General features: G+C 46.6%; 1 protein-coding gene across 2 annotated transcripts in view; it reads left to right on the top strand.

Annotated features, from left to right (window-relative positions):
* DDC (dopa decarboxylase) overlaps positions 1–20687 on the top strand; it is a 77165-nt gene that overhangs the window by 45543 nt on the left and 10935 nt on the right. For both annotated transcript variants that reach the window (XM_055589649.1, XM_055589650.1), the window contains exons 9-11: positions 13103–13179; positions 18387–18406; positions 20391–20489. In XM_055589649.1, coding sequence (XP_055445624.1) covers positions 13103–13179; positions 18387–18406; positions 20391–20489 — 196 coding nt within the window. The remainder of the gene's footprint in view (positions 1–13102; positions 13180–18386; positions 18407–20390; positions 20490–20687) is intronic.

Here is a 20687-nt window from a genome sequence, read left to right on the forward strand (position 1 = left end):
TGCTGAAAATTTCTCTTCCTTTTCATCTTGTTTAGATTGCTGTGTTTGGGGTGGCCTTTCTGTACGCTGGAAGTTTGTGGTTCCTCTTTATTGTGGAGGTTCCTCCCTGTGGGTGGGGTTGGACTAGTGGCTTGTCAAGGTTTCCTGGTTAGGGAAGCTTGTGTCTGTGTTCTGGTGAGTGGAGCTGGATCTCTTCTCTCTGGAGTGCAATGAAGTGTCCTTAGTGAGTTTTGAGGTGTCTGTGGGTTTGGTGTGACTTTTGGCTGCCTGTATTTTAATGCTCAGTGTTATGTTCCTGCATTGTTGGAGAATTAGCTTGGTATATCTTGCTCTGGAACTTGCTGGCTCTTGGGTGGAGCTTGCTTTCAGTGTAGGTATGGAGGGTTTTGATGAGCTCTTGTCAATTAATGTTCCCTGGAGTCAGGAGTTTTCTGGTGTTCTGAAGTTCTGGATTTAAGCCTCCTGCCTCTGGCTCTCAGTCTTATTCTTACAGTAGCTTCTTGACTTCTCCATCCATACAACACTGATGATAAACTTCTAGGTTAATGGTGAAAAGATTCTCCACAGTGAGGGACACCCAGAGAGGTTCACAAAGTTACATGGAGAAGAGAAGAGGGAGGAGGGAGATAGAGGTGACCAGGAGGAGAAGAGGGGGAATCAAAAGGGGAGAGAGTAATCTAGCCAGTAATCAATTCCCTAAGTGTTCTTCACAGCCTGTAACACCCAGAGAGTTTCACAGAGTTAAGTAGAGAAGAGAAGAGGGAGGGAGGAGATGGAGGTGACCTGGAGGAGAAAAGGGAGTGTCAAAAGGGGAGAGAGCAATCAAACCAGTAATCACACCCCTAAGTAAAAATGGCCAACTCCAGTAGTCTTGCCTGGAGAATTCCATGGACAGAGGAGCCTGGTGGGTTACAGTCCACGGGGTCAGATGCTATTGAGCGACTAACACACAGACACAGGTGCTATCTGAAGGAGCTGGTGGATGGAATGTGGCTCCAGAGTACCCATCTGGCATGGAGTCAATGTGAGTCCCCATGTGTATCCCAGAGGCCTCAGTTCTGGGAGAAGGGCTGGCCTCAGAGCAGATTAACTAGCAGCTAAGGGGTCCTCAGTGGCCAGTGATCCATTTGACTGAGAAAAGCCACAAAATCAGCCTGGGCAGACCAGCTGATGGCTGGTGGGGGAAGGAACAAGATGACTCCAGATGGTCTCGTGGTAAGCTGTGGTGTTTTACTCATTTCCTGAGTAAAATAATATCAGAAATGGATGTTCAATGGGTCCCGGTAGATGCAGCTCCATCAACACACTAATTAGCCAAAGTCAGTGGCCCTGCCAGTGGCCCTGCAAAGGGGACATTGACTTCGCTGCCCTGGCTTCCAGATGCGGAGACTGCAGCTGTCAGGGACCACTCATGTATGACCCGGATGTTGAGACGTGATAAGAGTGAATACGATGAAAGCAGCATTGCACCCCAGTGCCCAGAAAGCTGGGGAGCGAGTAAAGGATAAGAGAAGACTTGCTTCATCAGGGGCTTTTCTCAGAGCCTGGTGTGACGGCTGAGGCTGCCATAGATGCTGGGTGAAGATTCAGGAGCTTCCTACCAGCTAGTTTGAAAGGCTAAATAAACAAATGAGTAAAGATTTAAATTATAATAGAGGATATGCCTCCTTTCTCCTGAGTCAGTGTGGTCCTGAACAGAATGATTGTCAAGGGTTTTGAGGTGATTTCATCCATCCAGGAGAATCAGATCTCTCCTAAACCCAGGGGTTCATCTCATGATGTCATAATGATAATATGAACATTGATTGATGGAATTTGATCTGGAAGGTTTTTTGTTTTAACACAGTAATTACTAACCTGTACTATTTTTGGCCCTGTGCTTACATTACTTTTCTAGGGCTGCCATAACAAAGAACCATATATTGGGCAGTTTAAACAATAGAAATCTAATTCTGGAGGCTGGAAGTCCAAGGTCAAGGTGTGAGAAGGGCTGGTTCCCCCTGAGACCTCTCTCCTTGGTGTATAGATGGCTGTCTTCTCCCTGGGTTTTCATATGGTCTGTTCTCCTGCCTGTCTGTGTTTGGTGACGTGGTATCTGAAAGAAGGCTTATGAGGAGGGTCCAGGCAACAAGCATCCTGAGGGCCAGGGGGAGAGGTAGCCAGTGCAAAGGCCCTGAGACACGTATGTACACAGCAGAGAACTCAGAATAGGTCACAGGTAGTGCAGATGGTTTTCTGTGGTCCACATGGATTTTGAATTTGTTTAAAATAAGCTGTTTACATTTTAAAGTTGGTGTTTTTCCATATGCTTGCAACTTTACAAAGTTTCATCAATTACTGAGAGCCTTTAAAGAGTCATTTCCATGGGTCTTGGTTGCTGGGGTGTCCTTCCCACCTGGCACAATCCAGTGGCCCCACACACAGCCTGGCCCTGTGCTCCTGTGGGCACCAGGTTTCTGAAGCATGCATACGTGAGTGATGCTTTCCAGAAACTTCCAGCTTGAAGAAATGATGTGCCAACTTAAATTACAGGACTGGATTCTATCAAGAAGTGACATATAAACCTAAGTTCTTGGGCTGTCTGGAGAGAATTCCCCTGCCCTCACTGGCAGCAGAGCGGGACATACCTAAACCCACATCCAGGGGTGCCCATAAAGCATCTTTATGGCAATAAAGATGCTTGAGTACAAATTTTACACTCAAGATATTATCTGCTATTAGGTGCCCTTTTCTTCTTCATACGTCACCTCATCTAATCCTATTGCAGCCTTGTTGGTACAGGAATTATCCTGGTTTCTTAGCTGAGGGTACTGGGGTTCTGAGACATGCATGGGATCACTAGCGGCAGACAACCATCCATGCTAGAGCCACATGTTTGATACAATAGGAGTAAAGTGTTAGAAGCTGTAACTGAGTAAAAAGAGTCAGAGACAGAATTATGTATCTCCCAGGATGCAACTGATTACAGGCATGCAAAACAATATACATTTTACAAACACACACAAAAGGGTATGCAGCGAATACACTGGACTTGTTCTAATTGGGTATAGAAAAGAGCTTTTTTGGGGTGAATGAGGCAAAATAGAGCCTAGATTTTATGCCCACTTTTGTTCAAGTTGACTCTGATTCCGCTTTCTCTCCATATACTGAAAACAGTCCTGGACTTTAGCCCCGGCATGTACAGCCTAGAGGTAGAGGAGAGTGGATGGACCACAGCATCTCTCTCCTGTTTCAGGGCAGCTGCCCCTTCACCTACCTGAGTGGCAAATCCACTGAGCAGGTCCCTAATTAGGGACCCCTGAGTGTTTTCAGAGGATGTGAGCGCGTCTTGCAGCCTGGTGACAGGGAGCGGGGCTAAGAGTCTATTCAGAGGCTTTTTTGCCCTGTGCTGTATATCCAGGGAATCATGTTAAGCTATTTTGCTATTCTAAGAGGTATTGCAGTAAAAATGAGCTATCCTAACACAATAGGACAGAGACAATAAGGATGCATGTGAGAACTGGATTTCCGGAAAGGCCAGGTAACCTTCAACACCTCAGAGATGAAAACAAGCAAACACACAGCCTTATGTTGTACATTTTTTTACGTTGTTGTTTAGCTGCTGAGTCATGTCTGATTCTTTGTGACCCCATGGACTGTAGCCCGCCAGCCTCCTCTGTCCATGGGATTCTCCAGGCAAGAATACTGGAGTAGGTTGCCATATCCTCCTCCAGGGTATCTTCCTGAACCACGGATCAAACCCAAGTCTCCTGCATTGGCAGAAGGATTCTTCACTGCTGAGCCACCAGGGAAGCCCTTGAATTTTCCTTTTATAGATATGTTTAAAGATTTTGCTAACACAACACATAAGATAAAAATGGATTTTTTTTATTGCTCTGGCTTTTTTGTATTCTTCAAAATCAGAAGCATCTTTTTTTGGTTTAGTGAAATTTTACCAATGGTTAATCTGTAATTTAAAACAAACTTGTTGACTATAATCTCTAAACATTGAAATGGACAAGATAATTGAAGTTTCTAAACTTGCCCTCATTACAAGCATAGGAAATATGTTTTATAATGATTTCATTATTCTGTTCATAAGCTTTTTATTGTTCATTTGGGTATTTTGAATGTTTTCTATGTAAATATGAACCAGTGTGCTCTGACCTTCAGTTCAGTTCAGTTCAGTCGCTCAATTGAGTCCAACTCTTTGCGACCCCATGAATCACAGCACGCCAGGCCTCCCTGTCCATCACCAACTGCCGGAGTTCACTCAGACTCACGTCCATCGAGTCAGTGATGCCATCCAGCCATCTCATCCTCTGTCATCCCCTTTTCCTCCTGCCCCCAATCCCTCCCAGCATCAGAGTCTTTTCCAATGAGTCAACTCTTCACATGAGGTAGCCACAGTACTGGAGTTTCAGCTTTAGCATCATTCCTTCCAAAGAACACCCAGGGCTGATCTCCTTTAGAATGGACTGGTTGGATATCCTTGCAGTCCAAGGGACGCTCAGGAGTCTTCTCCAACACCACAGTTCAAAAGCATCAATTCTTTGGCACTCAGCTTTCTTCACAGTCCAACTTTCACATCCATACATGACCACAGGAAAAGCCATAGCCTTGACTAGATGAACCTTTGTTGGCAAAGTAATGTCTCTGCTTTTGAATATGCTATCTAGGTTGGTCATAACTTTCCTTCCAATGAGTAAGCATCTTTTAATTTCATGGCTGCAGTCACCATCTGCAGTGATTTTGGACCCCAAAAAAATAAAGTCTGACACTGTTTCCACTGTTTCCCCATCTATTTCCCATGAAGTGATGGGACCAGATGCCATGATCTTCATTTTCTGAATGTTGAGCTTTAAGCCAACTTTTTCACTCTCCTCTTTCACTTTCATCCAGAGACTTTTTAGTTCCTCTTCACTTTCTGCCATAAGGGTGGTGTCATATGCATATCTGAGATTATTGATATTTCTCCTGGCAATCTTGATTCCAGCTTGTGTTTCTTCCAGTCCAGTGTTTCTCATGATGTACTCTGCATAGAAGTTAAATAAGCAGGGTGACAATATACAGCCTTGACGAACTCCTTTTCCTATTTGGAACCAGTCTGTTGTTCCATGTCCAGTTCTAACTGTTGCTTCTTGACATGCATACAAATTTCTCAAGAGGCAGATCAGGTGGTCTGGTATTCCCATCTCTTTCAGAATTTTCCACAGTTTATTGTGATCCACTCAGTCAAAGGCTTTGGCATAGTCAATAAAGCAGAAATAGATGTTTTTCTGGAACTCTCCTGCTTTTTCCATGATCTAGCGGATGTTGGCAATTTGATCTCTGGTTCCTCTGCCTTTTCTAAAACCAGCTTGAACATCAGGAAGTTCACGGTTCACGTATTGCTGAAGCCTGGCCTGGAGAATTTTGAGCATTACTTTACTAGTGTGTGAGATGAGTGCAATTGTGCGGTAGTTTGAGCATTCTTTGGCATTGCCTTTCTTTGGGATTGGAATGAAAACTGACCTTTTCCAGTCCTGTGGCCACTGCTGAGTTTTCCAAATGTGCTGGCATATTGAGTGCAGCACTTTCACAGCATCATCTTTCAGGATTTGAAATAGCTCAACTGGAATTCCATCACCTTCACTAGCTTTGTTCGTAGTGATGCTTTCTAAGGCCCACTTGACTTCACATTCCAGATGTCTGGCTCTAGGTCAGTGATCAGACCTTATTGTCTCTTAAAAGCAGATTTTCTCAAAAGAAAGTCTCAAATTCCACCAAGGGCATGTTTTACTCTGCCTTTAAAAATACTTGGTTTTTTTTCCAAATAAAATCATTTTTTTTAGTTTTATAGCTTTTGTATACTCCTATCACAGTGGACTTTTTTAAAAGTTCAGTTACTTGGGAAGATTTTTAATCACTCTGGTTATGGTAAGATGTGATTCTAGATGCTGTGCAGGGTGGCACAGTTTTCTATGAATCTCCTTGGTGTCTTTGCATTGTGGTCTTGGTGCTTTTGGCATCTTGGATCCTTGATGGTATTATTGGCATGAAGAGTTAACATGCGCCTTCATTCGGGGAGCCCTACACATAAGGTGATGTAGATTTTTTTAAAAAATGTAAGCCATACTTTCTGCACAAAACAGGCGCCCCTGCCCCTCCTCCTCAGGATCCTCCCTCAGGAATGTGTCTGGTGACAGGGACAGGTTTTCCTCACCATCAGGCCCGTCCAAAGTGGGGCGAGTTTAGTACCTATAAAGGGTGTTTCTTTTCATGTGTGTGTGTGAGTGTGTGTGTCTGCACACATGCATGCACAGACCCATTTGTTGGTTTAAATAAAATGTTCCTCATTGTAGTATCATGAAACTTCATAAGGAAAAGCAAAGCTGATACCTACATTTTGAAGAGCAGACCACCACAGACCACGGCCCATTGGACAAAGGGAAACAGGTTGTTTGGAAATCCCAAGACCTGAATGAATATGCAGGTGGGACAGAAGTCATGGCCCACAGTAAAGCAGGGCTTGGAGAACAGACTTACACAGAAAAGACCAGAGCCAAGAAGTAACGAACTGAGAGCCCAAAGGAAGCAGAAAACAGCAGCAGAATAGACACTCCCAAACTGGAAGGAGGGAGGTACTGAAGATGAAGAAATGCTCATGAAACAGGAAGTGAGGCAACAGGAGCCAAGGTCAACAGAACCACGTGCTGGCCCTGGCCCTGCCTCGTAAAATAGATGATCTCCAGACAGAGGGGCCAGGATAGAGGAGAGGGTGCAGTCAGCACCCTGGAAACACAAGAAGGACACACCACAGACACGCAGGGTCTTAGACAACAGGGAGCACGTGCACAGCAGCACGCCAGAACTGCCTACCAGGTGCACATGCAATAACTACAACACATGTTATCAGAATAATGGGAAATCCGAAACATCTCATAGCCCTAAGGAAAACGTGTCAACAGGGACAGTTTACACAACAGAAACATTCAGATTCTTCTAACAGCACGTCCTACCAAACTGTCAAGGCATCTACAGGTCTAATTACAAATGTAATTCATAGACTTATCATGAAGTTAGTGTCACTTTGATTCCAAAACCAGATAAAAGGATTTCCCTGGTGGTTCAGTGGCTAAGACAGCCTTCCAAGAAAAAAAAGCAATACCTGGGCATTTATATTTTTCAAAAAATTCCAAGATAATTCTGCTCTGCATCTGGATTTTAAAATTTTCTCCAAAACTCCAGATGTTTCTAATGAGCAGCCATGTTTTAAAACAACCAGACTATTTGATGATCTTTTATCTAGTTTGTTTCACTTTTTCTGTTTCACATTAGTGATCCCATTTCATTTAGTTCATGTTTTCCAATTTCTCCATCTCTTCTTCTTTTCTTGATGTTCTTTCTCAAGCCTTTATCAATTGTAGTGGAGGACTTCGCCTTCCAATGTGGGGGGTGCAGATTTCATTCCTGGTTGGAAAGCTAGGATCTGCCTACCAAAAAACCAAAACATAAAACAGAGGCAATATTTTAACAAATTCAATAAAGACTTTAAAACGGTCCACATCAAAAAATCTCAAAAAAACATGAGAAGCTGAGAAAGAAAAGCTGCAGGACAAGCTCATAAAATTACATGTGGAAATTCTAAGTCAAATTTTAGCAAACAAAATTCAATGATGTTTAAAGGCAAACTTCCTCAGTGATCAATGCAAAGAAATAGAGGAAAACAACAGAATGGGAAAGACTAGAGACCTCTTCAAGAAAATTAGAGATACCAAGGGGACATTTCATGCAAAGATGGGCTCGATAAAGGACAGATATGGTATGGACCTAACAGAAGCAGAAGATATTAAGAAGAGGTGGCAAGAATACACAGAAGAACTTACAAACTAGATCTTCATGACCCAGATAATCATGATGATGTGATCACTGACCTAGAGCTAGACATCCTGGAATGTGAAGTCAAGTGGGCCTTAGAAAGCATCACTATGAACAAAGCTAGTGGAGGTGATGGAATTCCAGTTGAGCTATTTCAAATCCTGAAAGATGATGCTGTGAAAGTGTTGCACCCAATACCCCAGCAAATTTGAAAAACTCGGCAGTAGCCACAGGACTGGAAAAGGTCAGTTTTCATTCCAATCCCAAAGAAAGGCAATGCCAAAGAATGCTCAAACTACCGCACAATTGCACTCATCTCACACACTAGTAAAGTAATGCTCAAAACTCTCCAAGCCAGGCTTCAGCAATATGTGAACCGTGAACTTCCTGATGTTCAAGCTGGTTTTAGAAAAGGCAGAGGAACCAGAGGTCAAATTGCAAACATCTGCTGGATCATGGAAAAAGCAGGAGAGTTCCAGAAAAACATCTATTTCTTTATTGACTATGCCAAAGCCCTTGACTGTGTGGATCACAATAAACTGTGGAAAATTCTGAAAGAGATGGGAATACCAGACCACCTGACCTCCCTCTTGAGAAACCTGTATGCAGGTCAAGAAGCAACAGTTAGAACTGGACACAGACTGGTTCCAAGTAGGAAAAGGAGTACGTCAAGGCTGTATATTATCACCCTGCTTATTTAACTTATATGCAGAGTACATCATGAGAAACGCTGGACTGGAAGAAACACAAGCTGGAATCAAGATTGCCAGGAGAATTATCAATAACCTCAGATATGCAGATGACACCACCCTTATGGCAGAAAGTGAAGAGGAACTCAAAAGCCTCTTGATGAAAGTGAAAGTGGAGAGTGAAACTGTTGGCTTAAAGCTCAACATTCAGAAAACGAAGATCATGGCATCCGGTCCCATCACTTCATGGGAAATAGATGGGGAAAGAGTGGAAACAGTGTCAGACTTTATTTTTTTGGGGTCCAAAATCACTGCAGATGGTGACTGCAGCCATGAAATTAAAAGACGCTTACTCCTTGGAAGGAAAGTTATGACCAACCTACATAGCATATTCAAAAGCAGAGACATTACTTTGCCAACAAAGGTCCATCTAGTCAAGGCTATGGTTTTTCCTGTGGTCATGTATGGATGTGAGAGTTGGACTGTGAAGAAAGCTGAGCACCGAAGAATTGATGCTTTTGAAATGTGGTGTTGGAGAAGACTCTTGAGAGTCCCTTGGACTGCAAGGAGATCCAACCAGTCCATTCTGAAGGAGATCAGCCCTGGGATTTCTTTGGAAGGAATGATGCTGAAGCTGAAACTCCAGTACTTTGGCCACCTCATGTGAAGAGTTGACTCATTGGAAAAGACTCTGATGCTGGGAGGGATTGGGGGCAGGAGGACAAGGGGACAGCAGAGGATGAAATGGCTGGATGGCATCACTGACTCAATGGACGTGGGTCTGGGTGAACTCTGGGAGTTGGTGATGGACAGGGAGGCCTGGTGTGCTGCAATTCATGGGGTTGCGAAGAGTAGGACACGACTGAGCGACTGAACTGAACTGAACTGAAAGGAAAACAAAAGCTGATATATCATGACCAAAATGTGTTCATTCCAGATACCCCAGGGTGGTTTAAAAATATCAGATTTTTAAATGTCGTTGATCATGTTTAACAGTAAAGGAGAAAAAAGTTTATCTTCACATTAAATATGGAAAAAGCAATAGATAAAAATTCTAAAACATACAGAACAAAAGCTCTTAGTAAAAGAGGAACTGAAGTGAACTTTCTTGATCCGATAAAAAAAGAAAATCCACCAAAAAAGCTACAGCAAACATATTCTTGGTGGTAAAATATTAGAAGCAGTGCCTTTAAAGAAAGAAAATCACAATCCCTGTAATGCCCACCCTCGGCTGCACTGTGCTTTCCCAACCTGCACAGTTGGACCCAACGGAGAAGCGACAGCGTAAGGATTAGAGTGCAAGCCACAGAACTCGCAGTTCCCGGATAGGGTGAGTATCTGCCAGTGAAAACAGAATCTTTTAAGAAGGTACTAATCAGAGAACACAGCAAGGTTTCTAGATACGCAACACTTTTAAGGTTGCATTTATTTACATGTATGATAAACAGCATGTGTAAATTTTTTTTCTATGTCTTTTTTAAAATTTTTTTTTATTTAAGGATAATTGCTTTACAGAATTTTACTGTTTGCTGTCAAAATTTTTAGAAAATATTTTTATAATAGCAAGAAAAGTTACCGTGAATAAATAGGTTGCAATCTGTGTAGATTTTTATGAAGAAAAGGGCACAGTTTTTGGGAAGTCATTCCAGGAGATCTAACTAAACGGAGATGCAGACTCAATGTCAGGTCTCAGTGCAATTCTAGTAAGTATTCTGGCCGTTGCTATGGGGCTCGAGAAAGTGGAGCCTAATATCTGCAGGGGCCCAGGACACCAAGAGAAGCGTGAACACAGGAGTGGTGAGGACCACGCCCCTCCCCATAATGACCGAGCCATGCTCGCTGGGGGGACACAGCCAGGCAGAGGCCAGCAGAGGCCCACAAACAAGCCTTTGGATCAGCATTCCTAATATTTACCACATTTTTACTAACCTGTCTACCACACCGAGGCACACAGCCTAATAAGTAAATGAACAATTGTGTCCTCACCAAACAGGAAATGGGAGTGGCCTCTTCATAGAGGCAAAGTTACTCAACTTTGTTAGTGATTAGAAATGCACGTTGAGGCATAGGACGCACTGCCAATGGTGGAAAATGGTCTCCCTCATCGGGCTCGTGGGCTGCGGGCCCTTAGGAGCACTTGTCATTGCCCCGCGAGGCTGCAGGACCACACCTTTCCTGCTGGCCCACGACTAGGCCGCTGTCCCCAGCTTGTCCCTGACACACCAGGAGCATCCACGTTGTCGTCCGTCCAAGGGCACGAGGAGCACAGTAAGGGAAGGGACAGATTGGGATCCACTACTGCAGTGCCCTGCGGGGAGCTGGCAAAAGTGGATAAGTGAGCAAGGACCTTGTGGATGACCAGGTCAGGAGCCCACAGGTATAGTTTTAAGAGAAAAAGCAAATTCTAAAAATTACACAGAGAAAGGTGCCATTTACCTTTAAACAACTTATGTTTGCATTGTGTTTTACTTAGAAATGTGTGAAACAATACCTTAGATTACTTAGTGATTTGCACAGAAAATTCTGTAGAACCCAATGGCATGATAAACCCGCATGCTGCCTCATGGCCTCTTGAGGGGCGGGCAGTGAAAGGAGGGACGTGTAGGGGAGATCTAACCTGTGGGCAACTGTTGTTTCACACGTGATGAGGTGGATATATTATTATTTATACATTTCTGCATCGCTTTAACACGGTGTATAGTATTTTTAATTAAAAAAAAAGCAGCTACAAAGTCATTGCCAGTGTCAGTGGAGAGGGCAGTGTGACTTTACACACAAAGGGCAGAGGTCTGTTGAGAGCAATACTCTTTCTACCCCCTTTCTCTCCTGTCTCTCTGTGGCTTGACCTGACCTTCCCCAGCATGGAGAGGCCAGAGGAAATGGTCCCCCAAGGCCAGGGAGGCAGCCTGGCCTGTGTACACAGTACTCACACGTAGCCCCTGCTTCAGGTTCTCCCCCAGGTCAGCCCCAAACAGCTTGTGACTCCTCTCTGCAGTTTTTTTGTTTTGGGTTTCTTTTTTTCACTCTGCAAAAGACACTTTTTAAAAACATGGTCTCTTGGAAAAAAATAAATTGCAACCATTTTCAACTTCATGAAAATTGAGGGAGGAGGATAGTGAATGGTGACAAAAGGTACAGCTGAAAAAATAAACATGATTCCATCTGGGTGGAAGAAATTCTCATCTCTGTAATCTCAGATCCCATACCCTGGCTGTCAATTTCATGTCTCCAGTTTCCTTTCCTGCCCTTCTCAGCCTCCTCTGCTGCTTCTGGGAAGGGGACAAAGTCTTGGGTCTCAGGACGTTGCAGGATGCAACGTGGCGCACTATTGGAACTCACCGTCTTCCAAGCCTTTGAAGCAGCCACTTCAAATCAGCTCGAGCCCTTGCTCCCTGATCCCCCTCTGTGAGCTGCATCCTGGCTTCCTACTTCGTGCCCATGGCTTTCACCTTCCAGGGACTCTCATTTGCTTCCAGCCTCAGTGCCACCAGACTTGGCTCTTCCTCTAGTTTGCCTCCAGGATTGCATTTGCACACAATCGCTTTGAGGTGCCCAGAGGCATGAAGGGCAGGTCTGGGATGGCTCAGGCAGCGCCTCCTGCCTGACAGTGCCTGTTCATCCCATACCCGCCTGTGATGCCCGTCAAGGGCGGGGGCTGTGCCAGGCCTGGAAGGACAGAAAGGGACAGACTCCAACCTGCTGGGTTCCTCTTCCAGACCCCGGTTCCCCTGCTCTCCAGACACCAGCGGGATGTCCCTGAACCTGGTGCAGCTCTGACACCCGAGTAAGCACAGACCTGGCAAGACAGTCCCACGTCCCGGGTCCCAACGACCCACGCTTGCATTCACCTTGGCTGTAAAGTTGGGGGTTCCTACAACTCCTTCCCCTGCTCCTGCAGGTTTGACAGTTGGCTAGAACAACTCATTTATATTTAATGGTATTATAAGGACTTGAATGAACGGCTCATGGAAGAGATGCCTAGGACAAGGCGGGGTGGGATTGGGGGGCACAGAGCCCCAATACCTGCCTGGCGTGGGTCCCTCCCAGCCTTCCCATGTGGTTCAGCTGCCCCAAAGCTCTTTGCACCCCATCGTGCAGGGGTTTAAGGAGTCTTCCCCATACAGGTATGACTGATTAAATCACTAGCCGTTGGTGATGATCTGTCTCAAGTCCTTTCTAGGAGATCAGGGGGCAGGATTCAAACTTCTGCCCTTCCAATCAAGACTTAGTTTCCTGGCAGCCAGCCTGGACCCTGAAGCCACCCAATTGCCCAGGCTTCATCCCATCCAGCTGCTGTCCCGAGGGTTTCAGGAGCTGGGTGCCAGAACCAGGGACAAAGGCCAACTACTTATGTTTTTTATTATACCATGCCTCCCCCACTGCAGGGGCCCAGGGCTCTGGAGGTTAATGTGTGTTGCAGGCTAGGGAACGGGCATGCACATTCTGGGTGGGGGGTGTTAGGAAGGGTGTCAGGGAGCAGTAGGCCCCAACTGAGCTGGGCAGGAGAAGGCGCAGGAGGAGAGGACCCTGAGATGCCCCCTCATTAAGTCCTGTTGCTTATTGTCTCGAACCAGGGTGAAAAAGAGGACAGACCTGACCGGAGCCTTCAGGCTGGATCCGGTCTACCTGAGGCACAGCCACCAGGACTCAGGTGAGCTGGGCCCAGCTTCCTCCAGTCTGTTCCCATCACGGCCATGTCCGCAGTGTCCGGGAGCCAAGGTCAAGCATCACAGCCACAGTCCTGGGGGGCCGGGGCAGAGCCAGGCAGACTGGACATGAGTTTGAGCAAACTCTGGGAGATGGTGAAGGGCTGGGAAGCCTGGCGTGCTGCAGTCCATGAAGTCGCAGAGTCAGGAACAACGTAGCAACTGAGCAATAGCAGCTGACACCACCAGGGCAGAAAAGGAAAGGAAGACGGCAGGCCAAGGGCTGGGGAAGAGGATGTGGGCGAGGCTGGGGCGGGATCGACACGTGAATGTGATCTCTAAAAATTAAGTCTCTTTGTTTAAAAAAAAAAAAAATCATGATTACTTGAGATCCAGACAAGATAAGATGCATGAGGCGACCTGCACAGACACCCTGTCCGCTGTGCCCGTTCATGGTCGTACACAGTCTGGGGAGCTTATTTATTAACATTTGCTTGTCTGTCCCCACAAGACTCAGCCTCCAGGTGGGAGGGGGCTCTCTCACTCCCCAGCCCGCGGAGTCCCCGGCTGGTGCCATGCTGACCACTGTGAGCCCCAGGAAGGAAGGATAGGCCGAGTCTGGGAACTCGTGCCAGCTTCTCCTCAAGTTTCCTCAGATGACAGAGGATGTGGGTGACGGGAGGGACATCAGGGATCACTCGACCCCACCCTCCCCCTAGAGAGCAGGAATGGATGGGTTGGAAACTGAGGCAGTTTCGGTGACGGTGGCAGGAGCACTGAGCAGCAGGGATGGAAGTCAGGGCACAGCCTGTTCCCTCCTGCCCAGACCCCACCCTGTGCTGTCTCCACGGGAAGATCAGACCTGTGTTCACCTTCCTAACATTCCCCACCATCTCATGGAGCACATCAGATGCAAACACTCACCCTCTGATCAGGTTTGCTCAGAACTTAAAACTACTCTAAAAAATAAACTCTAGTTTTTTGTAATGGCATTGGCATGAAGCCATGAGGAATTATGACCCAACTGTCAAAAACTCTTCTATTTAAAAGTGCATTTCATGTTTGAATGATGAAAACCTCAGTGATCATGACACCTTGCAAAATGCTGCTCTTCAACAATGAAGGAATTCTCAGAAATCCCCTGGCGGTCCAGTGGTTAGGACCCATTGCTTTCACTGCCAGAGCCCTGGGTTCCATCCCTGGTCAGGAAACTAACAGCCTGCAAGCCACAGAAAGAGATTGAGCCAAAGGCAACTGAGTAAAGTTTATTACTCCAGGAATTTCTTTAAAGTAATTTTACTCCATGTTTAAGGAAAGGCAGTTTCTGACTGACAAAACAGCTTTGGCTGTTAGAGATGAACAACCTGAGTTATTTGTGTTTTTTCCCCTAAAAAACTATGAATCAATGAAAGCAATGACCTATTTTGTGTTTAGCAAGTAAACCGCCCAAAATCAGCTTTAAACTTCTATGGCCAGTGGATGTAAAGCTGTATTTTATCTGATATAGCATATCACTGTCCTGCTAATCTTCCTGTAATTTTAAGTGAAATATGTTTAGAGTGTTTCTTTAAGAGCCTTTCTACTCAAAAAAGAAATCTCTTCATTGCTTAACTGTCAAAACCAAGACCACTCAGGTCTGCGCACGTGGCCCTGCTCTTCACCCCTCACACTGCAGTCCCCGAGGCTGTGGCCACGACCCTCCTGCAGGTCTGGGGGACCCCTCCCCCAACACTTGGGTCTGGGACAAATGTCCTCCCAGACCTCTCCCCGTGAGCCAGGCCCCTCCGCTCAGTCATCTCCCCCTCGCATCTCCCCACGGCTCCTTCAGTGGTCACTTGTCTGTCACTAGAACCGACGATCCCTGGAGTGGGGGGACTCGCCCTGCTGCTCCTCGACTGGTCAGTGCCCTGGCAACAGCATTAGGAGTGATGGTGGCTCCCACGTGTTCCCACATTTGCTTTTCACTTTTATAGACATTGTTTCATTGGACTTGTGCCAGAGAGCGACCAAAAAACATGGGATTTTTTATTTTGAGGACAGAAATTTCTGTCACAAAACAGATAATAGGAAAATAGTAGTCATACCTGGTATATAGACTTTTCAAATCAATTCTTTCATTATAAAAACTGTACATCTGGACAATAGAAAAGAGGTGGGCCAGAAGCATAACCCTGAATTTAACCCTCCACCCAGATGTTGATCCTGTTAATATGTGGCTGTGTTTCTCACCAGTCTTCTTATATGCATTGTTTGGTTTTATTGTTTTTACTATATGCAAATTTAGAAGCTGCTCACCCCACTTACATCTTAAGTAGTTTAAAGACATACTAGGAAAGGCACTGCCAAAGAATGTTCAAACTACCGCACAATTGCACTCATCACATGCTAGCAAAGTGATGCTCAAAATTCTCCAAGCCAGGCTTAAACAGTACGTGAACTGTGAACTTCTAGATGTTCAAGCTGGTTTTAGAAAAGGCAGAGGAGCCACAGATCAAATTGCCAACATCCGTTGGATCATCGAAAAAGCAAGAGAGTTCCAGAAAAACATCTACATCTGCTTTATTGACTATGCCAAAGCCTTTGACTGTGTGGATCACAACAAACTGTGGAAAATTCTGAAAGAGATGGGAATACCAGACCACCTGACCTGCCTCTTGAGAATCTTTAAGCAGATCAAGAAGCAACAATCAGAACTGGACATAGAACAACAGACTGGTTCCTAATCGGGAAAGGAGTATGTCAAGGCTGTATATTGTCACCGTGCTTATTTAACTTATATGCAGAGTACATCATGAGAAACGCTGGGCTGGAAGAAGCACAAGCTGGAATCAAGATTGCTGGGAAAAATATCAATAACCTCAGATATGCAGATGACACGACCCTTGTGGCAGAAAGTGAAGAAGAACTAAAGAGACTCTTGATGAAAGTGAAAGAGGAGAGTGAAAAAGTTGGCTTAAAAGTCAACATTCAGAAAACTAAGATCATGTCATCCAGTCTCATCACTTCATGGCAAATAGACAGGGGAAACGTGTGACAGACTTTATTTTTTTGGGCTTCAAAATCACTGCAGATGGTGACTGCAGCCACAAAATTAAAAGACACTTGATCCTTGGAAGAAAAGCTATGACCAACCTAGACAACATATTAAAAAGCAGAGACATTACTTTGTCAACAAAGATCCATCTAGTCAGGGCTATGGTTTTTCCAGTAGTCATGTATGGATGTGAGATTTGGACTATAAAGAAAGCTGAGCGTTGAAGAATTGATGCTTTTGAACTGTGGTGTTGGAGAAGACTCTTGAGAGTCCCTTGGTCTGCAATGAGATCCAACCAGTCCATCCTAAAGGAGATCAGTCCTGGATATTCATTGGAAGGACTGCTGCTGAAGCTGAAACTCCAATACTTTGGCCACCTGGTGCGAAGAACTAACTCATTAGAAAAGACCCTGATGCTGGGAAAGATTGAAGGTGTGAGGAGAAGGGGACGACAGAGGATGAGATGGTTGGATGGCATCACCAACTAGATGGACATGAGTTTGAGTAAGCTCCTGGAGTCAGGGATGAACAGGGAAGCCTGGCATGCTGCAGTCCATGGGGTCTCAAAGAGTCTGACACGACTAAGCGACTGAACTGAACTGAGGCGTGTGGGATGTAGTAAGTAGTCCACAGTGTAAGTAACACCATCATCGGGACTTGCTGCTGGAGAGGGCTTTAGCATTCTTTATGTTAACAGGAAACACTTGTACCGGGCAGCACCTAGCTGGACCAGGTCTTCAGCCAGTCCTTGGGGAAGCAGGTTCTTTGGGACACAGGCTCCACCTCTAACTACAGCGTTTAGCTGTAGAAGATTCTGATCTGACTCCTCTTCTTTAAGGCTTCTATCGCACAGTCCAGTGGAATTTTCTGCAATAACAGATGTGTTCTGTGGTTCTGTGCTGTCCCGTATGGCAGTCACTAGCTATAGGTGGCTTTTGAGCACTGGCAATGTGGCTGCTGTGACTGAACAGTCGTCTTAATTTTCTGAATTGTAATTCAGTGTAAATTGACTAGTGACTATCAGGATGGGGCGGGGACCTGAACTCGGCAGTGTTTCATTCATCCTCCTTTACAACATCACCTTCTTACTGGGTGTTTATTACCTGCCAAGGACACTCTTGGGTGCTGTTACCTCTGATGACTGCTGTTGGTGTTTGTTAATGAGCCTGTTCCAAGGGGCATGAAGAGAAAAAAAGCATTATTTGGGAGTTGACTTAGGCTGCGTGACTTGTGGCTTCCACTGGGGGTACCAGATGAAATGAGGAGGTTGAGCCCTGCAAAATGGCCCTGCATATTCCTCTGTTACTATAACTGTACTATGATCTTAATTGGTATGATCCTAATCCATCTGGTCTCTCCAGCTCTCAGTCAGGGAGTCCTAACAAGCTGCAATTTTAGATTTTCCTGTAGATGTAAGGCAGACCCGTGCGCCCAGTGGACCAAGCACATTTTACCAGGGTGGGTAGAGGATTGTGGCAGGTGGACAGCCAGGATGACACTGGAGGATCAGAGTCCAACACACAGCTTTCTAATTCCCACCTGACGCTGTGCCCAAGATTCCCATGTGGAGACTCCCGACTGCGAGATTCTTCATCCACTGTTCTTCCCTATACACAGCTTTGACTTTACTGCTTTTGGTACAAAAGGAGACCTAAATGCAAACGAGGCCTTGTTCATAACCCCTGTGAAGCCATTTGAATCCCAGATAATGAAGCCGACTCGGAAGATACTCACTGGGTATTTACACAGCTCCAGAATCCGGACTAAGAAAGGAGAACACGGAGATAAACTCCCATCAAAAGTTTGATTTTTTTTTACATTCAAATCATTTCTGTATCACAAATTCACCTTCCCACACATGAATGAATGGATGATGAAGATTTCACAGAGTCTGAATGCCGATTTACCCCAGGGCACAGAAGAAATCTCAGATTTCCCTGGTTGTGTAACTGCAGAAAGTGAAATGAGTGGGAATCCACTGCTAATTCAGCATTTCCTCTTGTGCTTTGCTCTCTGGAACCTGCCTTGAATCTGATAACTTGGGGAATCACCTCAAAGAACACCCAGCCCCTGCCCTCTGTGGTCTTTGGCCTGGTTCAAGAGATGATGCAAAAGAATGAGGCAGGTAATCGACGCATGTGTCTAATGGTTCCTTTTTTCTTTCTTTCTCCTTTGCAGGGCTTATCACTGACTACAGGGTAAGTGGGAGAGTTATCTTCCCAAGTCCAGGTCCAAGGTCATCTAAACTGTGAGTGCCGTGTGGGGGCCGTCCCGGGCTGTCACTCCTGCTGTTTCCCGGCCCTCTGGGAACTAGGGTCCCACAAGAGGACACCCTCCAACTGGGTCCTCACTAGCCATCTGGCCAGGCAGGGAGCAGCTGCACTGAGCCCACAGACAGCGGATCTGAGGTTTGGATAGAATGCTGCTGCCCCTGCCCATATTCCTCTGTGAGGCAGAGAAATATCCTCAGATCACGTGGGCCCTCTGTTCCTCGCTCAGGCTGTGTGCCTGAGCCACTGTTCCCAGGGCAGCAGGAGAACTAGGGTAAGGGGACATCAGAAGTCCACAGACGGCAGCCTCGTGTGGAGCCTCCTTCCCCAGGCAGGAGCTCTGTGCTGCTGTGGGGCTGCTCTGAGCTCGGAGCGAAGCTGGGAGTAAAGTGGCTAACAAGAGCAGCCCTCTCCTCCCCAGACTTACGTCTGGTCAGGGCTGGGGGAAAGCCTGGGTGCACAGGCCCTGCTCCTGGGGATGCGGGCCCAGTCCCGCCTCAGGCCCCAGAGAGGCAGGGACAGCATTTTAGGGTGACGCGGAATGAACACAGTTACACTGCATGCGTGTTTACCTTCATGCCATAGAGATTAATTTCCCCTCGCTATCCTTTCCAGTGTTCGATTTCATTCACATTTTAGTTTCTCGGAGGCTGCTGGGGAGTGCAGCGACCTGTAAGCAAGGGGCCACTGGGCTCTAGTTAGTTAGTTATTCAGTGGGGTGACAGTGGGTTTTCTAAAAAGGCACATAAGGTTAATTTTTACTAAGACTCCCCAACAGCTTGCAAACGCACAGCTACATAGAGGAGAGCGGGCGTCAGTGAGCACGACTGGGGCTCTCTGGCCTGGCGCATCATTAGCCCCTAGATGCCAGCTTTCTCACAGATAAAACAGAGCTACTAACCCCTGTTCCCAGCGCGGTTAGGAAGATAAAGTGAGATGGCCTGTGCATCCACAGTGCCCGCTGTAAACAGCAGTGACACTGTGCTGGATGCTTCTGCACCTCAATCTTGGACCCGTGTTTCTCTTTGCAACTCGAGAAACTTCTGCAGAACCCCTGGTGCTTTCATTGCAGTTCAGAAGTGGGGTGCCATGGCCAGGGGTGCACTCCCTAGAGCAGCAGTGGCCCCCAAGCCTGCTGTGCCCCTCGTGCAGCCACCCTGCACCCCAACCCCCTGAGTGGCATTGCCCCCTGCCCAGCAGGAAGTTCGTCTCTGGGCTCTGCAGGCAGCCAGTGGAGAATGAAGATGGAGAGAAACCCCCTGTGCCCTCCATCTCCTTTAGAAGCTCCAATAGGAAGTGGCCATGTAAAATCAGGATGGTTTTATCTTTCCAAATGTCCCTGCACCCTGTCCCCTCTGTGTCCACTCCTGCTTGCTTTGGTACCTTGACAGCCATTGGAGAGTGTCACACCCAGGCAGCTGACAAATGCAGGAAAACTCAGGAAGGCTCGCGTGACATCCCGCGTGTTCCATGGCGGCCTGCGGGGCAGGAAGAAGATGCATGCCGCTCTAGAGAATGGGCGTCGCGGGGCATGTGCAGCAGAGGGCGTGGGGATCTGCTGCGCCCTTCTTGTTTCCTGTAGGCAGAAAAATCAGTGAAGTTTCCCCTCCCACCCATCCTGGGTTGTAGGCCCGAGGGTCAGGGCCACACTCCCTGTGCCCTCACAGTGGCATCTGAGCCCAACACTGGTCTGGTCCCTGCGCGCACTCCGCAGGCATCTCGGAGCTTTGTAAAGAGAGCTTCTGGCTGCAGCGTTCACTCCTCTGCTGTCAGCTTTGCCCTTGTGGCAGCCAGAGGGTTGGTCTCCAGGGAACTAACTGCCTTCAGGAGAAACAAGCCAGTCCATGAGTCGAAAAGGAAGCCGGCCCTTGGCACGGTCCTCACCGAGCTGCCCTCTTGTGTCTGATTTCAGCACTGGCAGCTGCCGCTGGGCCGGAGGTTCCGCTCTTTGAAGATGTGGTTTGTTTTTAGGATGTACGGAGTCAAGGGACTGCAGGCCTATATCCGCAAGGTGAGTGTGCTGTCATTATTTATCCTGCTGATATTAGGGAGGTCTTAGACCTGAGAGATGAAGTAAGATGTTGTCAAGCAGGGCACAGGAAACTGAGCGGCTAAGCACAGCGCAGCGCAGTGTGTAAGTGAAGTCGCTCAGTCGCGTCCGACGCTGCGCGACCCCAAGGACCGCAGCCCGCCAGGCTCCTCCATCCAT

The sequence above is a fragment of the Bubalus kerabau genome, chromosome 8 (genome assembly GCF_029407905.1).
Source record: "Bubalus kerabau isolate K-KA32 ecotype Philippines breed swamp buffalo chromosome 8, PCC_UOA_SB_1v2, whole genome shotgun sequence".
NCBI classification, from domain to species: Eukaryota; Metazoa; Chordata; class Mammalia; order Artiodactyla; family Bovidae; genus Bubalus; species Bubalus kerabau.